Genomic DNA, 12,775 nt, shown 5'->3' with positions numbered 1-12,775 from the left:
TGCAGTTCATCTGGCCCTGGAGATCTGAACTCATTCAAAGTAATTAGGTGTTCCTGGACCATATGCCTATCAATCTCAAGCTGCAATCCTGCCCCTTCAGCCAGGATTGCAGCTTGAGATTGCAAAATGTGGAAAAGTCAAAGGCGAGTGAATACTTATGCAAAGCACTGTCTATCTGGGTGTTCTTTTTCTTTTTTTAAAATCATGTTTTGGACCCTCTTTATGGCCATCCTATGCTTCTGACATTAAATGTGATTATCTCAACTTCTGTCATGAGATATTATGTAGTTTTGTCATCCAGTGGTAAGGCAGGATCCCTCTTGTGAGATGTCCTCCCCCCTTGTTTATTTCCATTTCCCCTTTCTCTTTTTGTGTATTAAGGCCTGAACAAAGAACAAACAAAATATTAACCCCCCCCACCGATGTTTTTGCTGGGGATCCTCTACGATGATTAGCTCCAGCCGCAAGCCAGCATTTGCGACGGGCACAGAAGGGGTGTGGAATGCTTGAGAGGTACTTTAGGTGATTCTGCATGGCCGCTCCCTCTCTTATCCTCCAACATACGTTGTAATTTCCAATAGCTGTTAAACAGCAATGTAAATCTGTATGCTGTTAATGAAAAAACTAGAAATCTTGTTTCAGCTGCTACTTGAACATTATTGTCAAGTTCAACCTCCAGAACTAAACGTTGGAGTGGATACTTTTTGGAGTCACCTTTTCTTGGACTTTCAGTTTCTAGTGTTTTGGTGGAGGTAGTCTAGTCAGTTTCACAGGTCACTTTCTGGCTGCTTTTTTCAACCAATTGTTCCGGGCTGGGCCATCTTCCACTTCTTGTGATGAGGCCTCACTGTTGGATTCTGCTGGGATCTTTGCTCCTGGATCAAATTCCAACTCCGACAGGTGATTCTTTGCTTCTTGTAGGGTGAATGCCATACATATCTTTCCTTCTACTTGAGTGATCAGTTTGACCAGAAATCCCCACTTATAGGCAGTGTTCACTTTTCTTAGCTGTGAAGTAAAGTACGAAAGTGAAAAGCTTTTCTCTTTTGCAGAGTGTCCTAGCTCAGTCTTAGAATATTTGGCTTCTAGAGGTTTTGTAAAGCAATTGACCCTCTTTCCCAGCTGTCAAAATGCTGCCTCTGAGCCAGGCAGGGGCTTAGCATAGAAGGCTCTATGTGCCCAGTCAATGGCATTGCAACCCTTCTGAAAATTAGGAAAGGGGTGTTTGACCCAATTGATTAAAAACATCAACCGTATGATCCCCCTCCACTGACTCACTGAACCACTTGAAGCTGCAGATTCAGCAGGCAACTCCTATTTTCTAGCAGCTGGACTCACTCCTGTAATTCAGTAGTAGATCTGGTCAATTTCTTAATTATTCTTTGCTGTCCTCTCCTGAATTCCAGTCTTCCTTTGCTGTCTTAGCTCATTCAGTGAGCAATACTGTTACCCCATCATTTCCCCCCGTGGAGTAGGCACATAGTATCAAACCATGCTTGTCTAAGCTGCTGCATTTTGTTAAGAATTTTCATCACTGGCTTCTGTCCGCCTTGAGGGGATTTTAGTGTTTGAGGGCCCTCTTCTTCATCACCGAGTTGTCTTTTGTTTCAGCTGTTTTTAGCTCCAAAACAAGCTATGAGCTGTCCTTCTTTGCTCACTTGGGAGCTCTGTTGCATAATGGTCATTGCTCCAATGCTATTTTATAGTTTTGGTATTTTTATTCACTGTTTCAAGTTAGAAATTAGCTGTCAGTGGAACAGAAGAATGGACTATGCTGACATCTTGTCCAAGTGACATCCCCTCAGCATCCTGATATTTAATCTTAACCCTTTCAGCATCAGATGCCCCAATGAGACATGGGCAATGACCTTATATTTAAAATGTGGGGATCATCATATTTTTCAGCCTTCAGTTTTGGGAAAGAGTAGAGCCCATTACAGACCACAAAGACCAGATCAGAAAGTATGGTTGATATTTTGATAATCAATGAGTACTTAGTGACAGCAAGAGCAGCAACTACTGAAGAACAAATTACAGTTTTCCTATGCAATCAACATATAATCAAACTAGAGATCTAGTTTGTACATTACAAATTAATATTCTGGCAAATGCCTTGAGTTCAATTCTATTTCCACAGGACCTATGGGTTTTCTTTGTCAACAATCAACATGAGGCTACACTTCATTAAAATAGGTGTGACTGCTATATTCATTGTAGAATAATTTGTTGTTGTTATTATTCAATAGGCAATTGTTTATTTAGTCCCCTGTTACAGCAATATCAATTCCTTGTCAATTCAATTTCTAATATTACCAGAACAACCAGTGCCTTTACATCACAGAATTAGTTGATCTGTTAATTTTTTTCATTAAGAATAAGAAGGATGCATCTAATTGGGACTAAGAATCCCAATGACTTTGCAATGTGCTCATCTCTTCTGATGTTTTTTCTTTTAATCTAGTGGTCTGTTTAAATTGAATTTTCCATAGAAAAGAATTAAAATTAAATGTTTTGTCATGGATCACAAGTGCTACATTTGCAGAAATATCACTTGCTTGGGTCCTATGCCAAAGGCCATTTCTTCAGTGCAGAAGCAAAGGAACAGCATTTGGTCAAAGCAGAGTAGAATGGTGACTATGTTCCTATAAAAGGCTCCCAGCCCAGCTAAACTAGAGGAACTTTGCTGCCTTCTGGAGAAATGCCTTTGCCAGGTGGACACAGCTTACCTGAATTTAGGATAACGTCATAGGGTCCTGGGAGCCCAGGATGTCCAGAAAATAGAAATCAGTCACAGGTTTGGAGGGTGTGATCCAGAAGAAACTTAGTAAGGAAATAGGAAAGGGCCAGGCAGCTTCAAGTACACTCAGGTGTGACTGGAGGAATGAATATCTAAAAACCTGATCAGGAACCTTACCTTCCTAAAATGTCTCCCAATTGTAGTTGCCTTTCATTTACAGACAACTAAGTTTTCCAACAGCACAGGTTATTTTTGTGTGTTCCAACCAGGCCATGGTGCAAATAATTAATTCCCACACCCAAAATCATCCAGGGGCATGTGGGTGGTCAGGGAGTTTCTCTGGTGGATCCTGCATTTCAGTATTCTCTTCTTACAGCCGCATGTGTCTGGCTTTGACAATGGCATTTTTGATACCCTTTTTCATTTGTAGGTGGGACATTTTCTATCTGTAGTTCCTGCTGAGAGGGCCAAGCTGGTAGTAATGCCAAGCACACTATGGACATTTGGAGGGTTGAGGATCATTGCACCACCATAGTGGCATCTTTGGCAGCCAGCATCAGGGTGAATTATGCCAAGGTCCTTGGAGAATGGCAGAAGTTTAGAGCAAGGAAGGCCTATCAAATAGCTAGATTATCTTGGTTGACCACCTTGATTGACCACCTTTGTATGGTCAGTCTCCAGGCACCTCACAACCTTGTCCTTTGTGGACGGAAGACAGGATACCAATATTGGGATGACTAATGTGACAACTTTTATTAATTATTACTATAGCAAGATTAACTGGGATTAACTAGAATGGTGGGGGACCCCTTTCTCTACTCTTCTTGTACCCAAGGAACTTTCCTCACTTTCATGCTGCTCATGTCCCTCAAGTTCTATGCTTATGCTGAGCCTCTCTGCCTATAAGGAAGCCTTAGTGCAGAGCCATATGCTTAGGAGTACAGCAGGTCCCATTTTCAGTAGCTGCCCAGGTCAGATGGTTGATTCCTGCCCCGCCATCCTGTATGGCTGACAATTGCAGGCACCTTCCCCAGCCCAGGAGGACCTTGTGTTAAAAAGCTTTAGGAGCATAACTTCAACTATGGGCCTTACATCTCCCCCCTTTCTGTTCCACCTGCCACATTTCAATGGCTGTAAGAAAACTCAGAAAGACTCCGGCCTATTGACAGAAAGGTTACCCCAAGGTAAGCAGAAAACAAGCCTGTTCATGGTCAACTGGGCATTGCTTCTTGGCCTTTTGGCTAGAATCAAATGTGTAGTATCTATGGTCAACTAGGATGGTATGATAAGAATTCCTTCCTGTAAAGGGTGACCAGCTGCCACTTAGGATTAACCCATTATCAAGGGAAGGTGGGATGGTCCTGCTGCTTGCCAGTCATGAAAGAGGCTAGGTGGCATGGGGCATCATGCCAAATCTCACTGCATCACATCTTGTAATAGCCAGAAATCCCAGCTATCGTAAGATTTCCCAGCCCTCAAGCATTGCAACGCCAGCTTCAGCAAGGCTGCCAGGTGGCACCTCCTCCATCCGCAGCTGCAAACTCCCCACTCCTGATGGGTGTTGCTGCCAGTCAGGCCTTTCTGTCAAGTCTGAGGTACGAAGAGACACCAAGGGTGACTTTAGAATATGCAGAATGCTGGGACCTCCCTGCTAGCCAGAAGAGCAGACCCCAGTGTTCCCTGACCTGCTCCATGCCCCCATCAGGTATTTGGCGACGCTGTGCTCCTCCCCATTTGAGGTGCATCTGTTCAGAGCTGTGGCTTTAATGGTGCTCTTTGGGACTGTGAAGTTTTGAGGCCTACAGAGGCAAAGGGAAAAGGGTCAGCCTTAGAGGCCTGGAGTTTCTGTTGGGAGGGGCTATCCCTAAGAAGAGTAGTTTCATTGCTCAGGTTAAGTTTCTGTTTCCATTCCCCAGTTAAGTTTAATTTATTCAGGGTTGAAACAGTACTTTCAGTTTTGAGGGAGGAGGGTATACAAAGAGAGTGAGAGAGACAGTGAGAGGAGAGTCAGAAGACCAGAGCAGGAAGGAGCAGCCTAGAGAAGTCCAAGGACACCTACGGTAAAGGAACATGCATTTTGCAACTTTTATTTTCTTTTAAGGCCTTTTGTATCACTCAGCTCTATTGTGTAAATACCTTTAGTTGTGATTGTTTGCTTTAAATTTACCAGTAAACTGTTGTGGTTAAACCCCAAGTGCCTGGTGTGTCAATCACCCCACATCTACAGCTTAAACCCCACGTGATTGGGAAGGGGAAGATTAAAAGAAAGAAGGTGGGATTCTTAAGGAGGCAAGCGATCCTTAAGGAGTTGCTCAGGGAGTCTAGGTCATAAGGGGAACCCTGACAGGGACCTTTGGGTAGGTGGCAGGGTGTTTGAAGATGGAATGATAATGAATAGGAAACAGAACTTTCTGGGACCAAAAGAGGCATGATTTCGATCTGAAATGGGAGGATTGGAACACAAGTCCAAGGGGGTGTTTCCACGAGTGATTTATTGTGAGTTTGCTGTGTTTGGAAGTTGTTTGGGGCACATGAGGTCATGGCCATCTCACAGCCATCCCTGAGATTTTCACAGAAAGAATGATTTTTCTGAGACTACTTTCAGTCCAATTGTTTTCCTTAATTCAGCTTGTCTGCACTTCTGTTGCAGTGTGTACCAACCCTCCACATTTACTTTGGTATGATAGCCCTGCCCAGGGGTGTGTCACCTGGCTGTGACCGCACTGACCCCAGCCAAGGGGTGTTCCCTCAGTGGTTCCCCTTCCTGTGTTTCCCTAATGTTTCCACCATGTTGTAGCTGGCTGTTCAGGACTTCTGAGCTACCTCATAGTATTTACTTCACCTTGCCTATCATCAACCTCTGGCGGCCATCCCCCCGAAAGTATAGGTGTGCTCTGCTTGGCAGCCTCTACCTTTAAAAAAAATCCCCTTAAAAGCACAACATTGAAACGGAGCATTACCTCTCCATCGTGAACCCAAAGTAAGCGCTCCAGTTTCACCAACCACAGCCAGCTGGAGGGGAGGGGAGTTATTTACAAGTGAAATATGGGGTGGTGGACATAGAGTAAAAAAAGGTGGGGAGACCAATAAGTGAGGCTTGTTTCCCACCCTTGCCCAGGCTCCTGGCTGCGACTACATTATGAATGTTCCTGTAAACCGGAAAGTTACTGCGATGAAGCGATAAAGTAGAGATGGGATTTTACGTAATAGCTGAGAAACTACAGTTTCTGCTCCCCATCCCATTTTTCTCCATGTGTGCACTTTTGCTTACTGCTTCCACACACACACCCCTCTTCCTCCCTTTCTCCTTTTCCCCTGCTTGCAATGAGAAGGCAAGATCATTACTGTGGTAAAGCAGAGAAGTGATTTTACATAACAAAGAAACTACAGAACATCAAAGAAGCACAAAATCACAATCACGATCTAAGAGAGCATTGGAGAAGCAAAAAAGCACTTTAGGAAGAATTACTACAGTTAGCATTTAACCCTTTCACTGCAGGGGAGTGAGATTTATTTCTTACTTCTGAGTAGACATGCACAGAAGGGGAGGGGAAATATTAAAGATTGAAAGCAGGCTACTTAAAGTGATTGAGTGTCCCCACTAATGCGGTAATGTGATGGGTTGCTGCTGCACCCCATCCTGCCGCTATTGCAGTTTTAGAGGGAAAATATTTTTTTAAAAAAATTGGGTGGGGAGGGCTGAACATAGGTTGGGGAGGGTGGGGGCACTAACACACACACTGGCCAGAGAAAGCAGAAGGGGCAGAAGCAGAACAAGGTGAAAGTGGAAGGGAGGGAACAGGCTCTCTAGGTGATGACGTGGATGAGACTCCACCCAGTAGCCACCCAAACAATTGTGCAGTAAACTATGTGTGATCTACCAAGAGCCCCAGGCTAGTTTTGGGATAATCTGGGTTTTTGACCCCATGTGTCCCTAGACGGAGCAGATTCAACTTCAGTAAGAAACGCAACAAAGTGGGAGAGTGAGCTAAATCTGTCGCCGTGGAGATTCCCCCCAAAAGAGAATGTGTGCTACACCTAATTCTTTCCAAGTTCCCCACCACTACTCCAATTCACATAAATAGCTTTTCTGTCAAAATAGCAAAGTAACATTTTAATATTAGAAACTGTGCCGTAATTAGATTGCAGGAATTACATTACAATCACACAAATGATAAAAGACAAGCTTCCCTAGAAGTTCAATGCCAGAATTGTATTGGCTGCAAATTCAGGGGGCAACTGGCTTGCCTTGGGGCAGGGGGAGCAGACCGTTCTGGACATGAAGAGTGGCTAAAACTCTGGGATTCTGTTCCACAAATTATTTTCACCCACAGATTTTAGAAAGTGATTTTATTATATGATGAACATACAAACATAATGTTAGAATCTAGCAAACAATACGTCAAAGTACACGCATTTCTTTTATCTTCTCATAACAAAAAGATGACAGTGTATAAAAAAGAAATGGGTGCAGTCCACACCCTTAAAAGGGGGAGGGGGTGCATTTCCTGCTGATTCCAGTTTATGTGGATTGCATTTGGTACTACTTCAGCCGCTACATCACTATAATACGACTCTCTACACATTTTCATCTACAAATTTCAAAAAGCTTTACCATTGTGATTTTTTGTCATTGTCTGAATATAGCACAATTCCCCAAAGACAAAGGTTTACAGAAAACTATTCAGACTACACAACCACATAAACGTAAAACGACGCTGTCATAGTAGAGTATACAATTATTTTAAAGAGATTTCTTTACAGTAGCCATGGGTTTCCAGCAGGGTTTACTCCTGTAGAGATCACCTTTTGCTGCAGAGATCATAATCAATTTGGTGGTAAATCCCATTTAGTTATCATCTGATTAGTTCCAAGCAGCATAAGTTAGCCAATGCTAAAGGACAGTTTTTCAGGATATGATTTAGGGTAGCTTCCTTTGTCCTCTTGAACAGAAATAAGTGGGCAAAATGTTCTTTTCATATGCATTCTTCTTGAACTGTTGCAATGTAATATTGATTAGCTTGTGATATTTTTCTCAGCATAACTTGTGCTTTGGGTAAATGACAGGAAAACAGTAATTGCTAATTTTCAGAGAAGGTGTGTATTTTAGTGTGTGGACACTATGGAAGTCACTAGCACAAAAATAACTTCAGACAATGGTAGAATTAAGCATTCAGACAGGTAAGTGCATACACAGTCTAAATATGACTAGAAACTGATGTGTGGAAATAGAATCCTGGGAAATAAAAGCCTCATTTGCAAGTCTCATCCAAATGAATGGAAGAACTACTCTTCACTTGTAAAGCTCACATTTCTTTTAAGTTCTTGGTGGATTGTGCCCATCCTCTGTTTTTTCTTTTCTTACTGAACATAATCATTCACTTGTCTTGCCAGGATTTTCAAGGAAGTTACTAGCAACACCTGCATTACAATATTTTCTATGATAAAGAAGGTCAGTGAACAGAATTTCTGAGAGACTGGTATAATCACCGAAATATTTTAAGAAGAGCAACAAAAACCTCATAATCATAAACAAAGGAAGAATCACAACTACAAGCATGCAAGGGGGACTCTTAAGTTTCCTTAGAAGCTAGATCAAAACAGTAGTCGTTTATTGTAAAAACCTACAAAGCAGAAATAACTAAATTGTATACCATGCAAGTATATGGGCACAATCTACCTGTATGTTGTTACACAAGCCCGATTGAAATGAATGAGGACAACATGGGGTATTCCCGCTAATTCCAATTTGGCTTGCACAGAAGAGTTTCCAAGTCATTGTGCCTGATGACGTTCCCTTTTAGGCAGAGCCGCAGAGGACCCATGCGTTCTAGGCCAGGGGTTCGGTTTCTTGCATGATGCTTGATCTCTTGATTGTTATTTTTTGTCCAGTAGAGATGGAATGATGGACCTAGTTGGTTATTCTCATCTACTGATAAGAAAGCCAGTCACTTTGACCAGAGTTCACATTTGCACCTATTGCCAGATTAACATTGCAACCTGGGCCTCCAGATCTGGGAGCTGAATCTTCAGAGAGAGAAGCTCTGGCCTGCAAAGAATATAAAAGGATGCATTGTAATTTTTGCATGCTGACTTTAGTTTTCATTAGACAAATGCTGCCAGGGCATTAAGTTGCAATCAAAAGTGTTCAGTCCGAAATCAAATGCAGTAAGATGTTCCAGTTACTACAAATATAGGGAAAGGAAATGTTAATGCTTTCTTTAAAAAGAAAAAGCCATCACACTGGTCCATGAGAAAAAAAACAACCCTCTGTGGATGTAATCTGATACCTGCAAGACGTATCAGTGACTGCAGACATAAAAAGTCTTACAACTCCCATACTGGTTGGGGAATTTTGGGAGTTGTGAGACCTTTTTCTTTCTAAACATGTTTCTACATTAAGCAAACCCCCTCAAAAATCCACATCCTTTCCAGAGCTTCCTGCTTTCCATTTCTTTGTGGGATTAGGAAGGGCTCCTTTACATGGCAGACATGTGGTTTGTACTGAGGGAGTGCCTTTCTCCCGCCCTGGCATGTGTGCAAAGGGGGGGGGGTCTTGTTTTCGTAGCTTAACTTCTGCTGTACTGTTTTCTCACAGCCCACAGGAAACTTCTCCCTTACTTCTGAGTAGACATAAAATTTAAGATTGTGCTGTACGTCTGCAACCTTTGGCACACTTATGTGGGCGTAAACCGCATTGAACTCAATGGGACTTACTTCTGAGCAGACATAAGATCACCCTGTAAGTCTGCAACCCTCAGCACTAGGGTTGGCAGAGAATTTCTCCCCGAAACTTCGGGGGGCCGAGCGCCAACGTGTTCGGCCCCCCGAAGAGGTTTCGGGGAGAAATTCTCCGCCCCCCCGCCCCCTGCACCTCCCCCAGGACGGGACTTACCTTTCCCGAATGTCCCTCCTGGCGGCGGGTCCTGGCGGCGGTTCGTCGGGTCTTCGTCAGGGGCGGGGGCGGCAGCCGATCTTTCGACCGGCTGCCGCCGCCGCCATTCCAATAAAACTAAAAAAAAACAAAAAACGCCCCCGTGATAGGCTATGTGACGATTAACGTAGCCTATCATGGCTAGATTTGCAAAGTCAGCCGTGATAGGCTACGTAAATCGTCACGTAGCCTATCACGGGTGACTTTAAAAAAAAAAAAGCGCGTACGGCTAATGGCGGCCCCCATAGGGAGCTGCCATTCACGTTCCTTATTTGGTCACTGTAGTCTACGTAAAGATTTACGTAGACTACAGTGACCAAATAAGGAATGCGAATGGCGGCTCCCTATGGGGGCCGCCATTTGCGTACGCGCTTTTTTTTTTTTTTAAAGTCACCCGTGATAGGCTACGTGACGATTTACGTAGCCTATCACGGCTGATTTTGCAGATCTAGCCGTGATAGGCTACGTTAATCGTCACGTAGCGTATCTCGGGGGCGTTTTTTTTTTTAACTTTTTATTTCGCGGCCGGGCAAGGCGAGGTGCCTCCCCCCCGGCCTGAATTTCGGCCGGGCGAGGCGGGAAGCCTCCCCCCCGGCCTGAATTTCGGCCGGGCGAGGCGGGAAGCCTCCCCCCCCAGCCTGAACTTCGGGGGGAGAGCAGCGAAGCGCCTCCCCCCCACCGTGAAAAGCTGCGAGACCAGGGAAGTGACTTTCGTGCACCCCTACTCAGCACACTTACTTGGGGAGTAAGCCCCATTGAACTTAATGGGGTGCTCTGAAACAACAGAGGATGTTGCTTCTGAGCTTGGTGGGGTGGGGGATCTGATGTGTCTCCCTTCATTGCAGGGGGGCATTTTACCGTCTTCTCCCTCCAACTGAGAAATGCGGAGGCAGGAGTTTTAGTCAGCAGGTGATTCTTGCCCTTGCTTCTGTCAAATCTCAAACTGCCCACACCCCCAACAACCGAAAACAAACAGCCACAGCAGGCGGACCCAGCAGTTTCTCCTGTTATTGGAGAATTTCACACTGCGGTCGTGTTGCTCCTGTTCCCTGGGCTGGAAAAAATACATTTTTTGCGTTTGGGGAAAATATGAGATAGGCTGGAGGAAATGGCGGGAGACACCCTGGAGGGTCACGGCATCATCTAAAGAGCCCTCACACTTCCGAGAGAGAGCTATCTCAAGAGCAAGTTAAAAGCTCCATATGATGAACCCCTACATCTGCAATCTCCATTTTGAGACTGGGGTTAAACTGCAGACATCTTGGCTACGATTTCCCCCCATCCCCTGCTTTTTACGACCTCGCCCAGCCTTCCCCAACCTGGTGCCCTCCAAATGTTTTGGCCTTCATCTCCCATCAGGCCCAGATGGCATGGCTGATGGCTGGGAATTCTGGGAGTTGGAATCCAAAATAACTAGCGGCTACCTGTTGGGGAAGGCTGAGCTAGCTTGATGAAGAGTTCTGGAGAACTCAAGGGCTTGCACAATCATTTCTGGTATTTTGGTTGGTCCTAATAAAGGTACTGGCCAACTATGGATTTTGGTTTTTAATGTTTTCTGAAACCCTAAAATATGAACTGTGTATGTGTGTTATATATCCCTCGGGGGTGTCAGGCTCTGTCAAACCACGAAGTTGCTAGGGTGGTGATCCGTGGGTTAGAGCCATTCTTGCTTCTCCTCCTGCCTCACCGTGCCAGGAGAAGCGGGAATGGTCAAAGGGCAGAGTAAGGGCACAGCTTGTTTAACTCTGAAGAGGATCACATGTGAACTGAGGCAGAAGCAAGGGAGAACTGCTCCCAGCTGCCAGTCCATTTCCAGGCCCGATTCAAAGTGCTGGTGTTAACATTCAAAGCCCTTAACAGTTTGGGGCCAGGTTATCTGAAGGATCGCCTCCTCCCATATGTGCCTGCCCGGACCCTAAGATCATCGTCAGCAGCCCTTCTCCGTGAGCCCCTGCCAAAGGAAGTGAGGCGGGTGGCTACCAGGAGGAGGGCTTTTTCTGCTGTGGCGCCTTGGCTGTGGAATGAGCTCCCTAGTGAGGTTCGCCTGGCACCTACACTGTATTCCTTCCAGCGCCAGGTGAAGACCTTTTTATTTTCCCAGGCATTTTAACTTTCTAAACTTTTAGCTTTGCTGTTTTAAATCTGTATTTTAAACTCCTGCACTGCTGCTAGGTTTTATTGTGGTTGTATTGTTATATTGTGGTTTTAATGTTCTATATATTTTAAATTGTTTTATTGTGTGCTGTTTGGTTTTAATTTTTGTGAACCACCCAGAGAGCTTCAGCTATTTGGTGGCATAGAAATAAATAAATAAATAAATAAATAAAACTGGGTTATAATGATGCAACCATATGAAGCATAGAAATTTGCTGGGAGGACAAAGGAAGAGAATGCATGGGACAAGCTAGAAAGGAGGTGGGGTGTTGCTGTGCATAAAGATAAAATAAGAGGTTTGGGGGACAATCTCTATTCAGCTTGAATTAGCAGAAGTCTGAGGCCATAACGGGAAGAGACTCCATGTTTCTCGAAGTAGTATGTGGAAAAGCATCATACCACTAATCTAGCAGTAGCCTAGTAGAATTCATCTCTGCTACTGCCTTCCATCCCCCAGTTATTTTGCCAAGCACTCTCTTTCAGAACAACACTAAAAGCTGTTTGTTTAAAGAATTTATATACCACTTTCCCATCATATTAGATATTCAAGGTGGCTCTTACATTTTCAATAAAACAATAATTAAATATATATCCAAACAGCTCAAAATAAACAGCTCAAAATAAATACAGCAGGTAAGAACATGTCACCACTGTCACTTAACAACAATCAGACCACAAAAATCCCCTAAAGCCCTTTGGGGCTAAGCAAAGTTTTGGCCACATTCTAGAAGGCAGGCAACAATGGAGCCAAAAGAGCCCTATCTCACCTGCCCCCTCCCACCAAACCTCAAATGACAGAGGGGCATGGAGCAGAGAAGCAGATGTTGATCAAAATGTACAGGTAAATATGCATGAGAGGAGGCAATTCTTAATGCAAGAAGAGAGATGGACTTAGTAGGAAAATTGTATTCTTGTGCTCATGAAGAAGGTCTTATTGAAACAGGGGTACT

The 12,775-nt window shown here is 44.1% G+C and overlaps 1 protein-coding gene across 5 annotated transcripts in view; it reads right to left on the bottom strand.

The window, feature by feature from the left end:
* Positions 1-7,076: 7,076 nt before the first annotated feature.
* LOC146347561 (protocadherin beta-16-like) overlaps positions 7,077-12,775 on the bottom strand; it is a 106,873-nt gene continuing 101,174 nt past the window's right edge. For all 5 annotated transcript variants that reach the window (XM_084850924.1, XM_084850923.1, XM_084850922.1 and 2 more), the window contains exon 2: positions 7,077-8,786. In XM_084850924.1, the coding sequence (XP_084707050.1) occupies positions 8,667-8,786 (120 nt within the window). In that variant the 3' untranslated portion in view covers positions 7,077-8,666. The remainder of the gene's footprint in view (positions 8,787-12,775) is intronic.

This window comes from Heloderma suspectum, chromosome 4 (assembly GCF_057233095.1).
Source record: "Heloderma suspectum isolate Gila_16-S chromosome 4, 16-S_ref, whole genome shotgun sequence".
NCBI classification, from domain to species: Eukaryota; Metazoa; Chordata; class Lepidosauria; order Squamata; family Helodermatidae; genus Heloderma; species Heloderma suspectum.
Note: the sequence above shows the minus strand (reverse complement) of the source record. Positions and strands in the feature narration are given on the sequence as shown.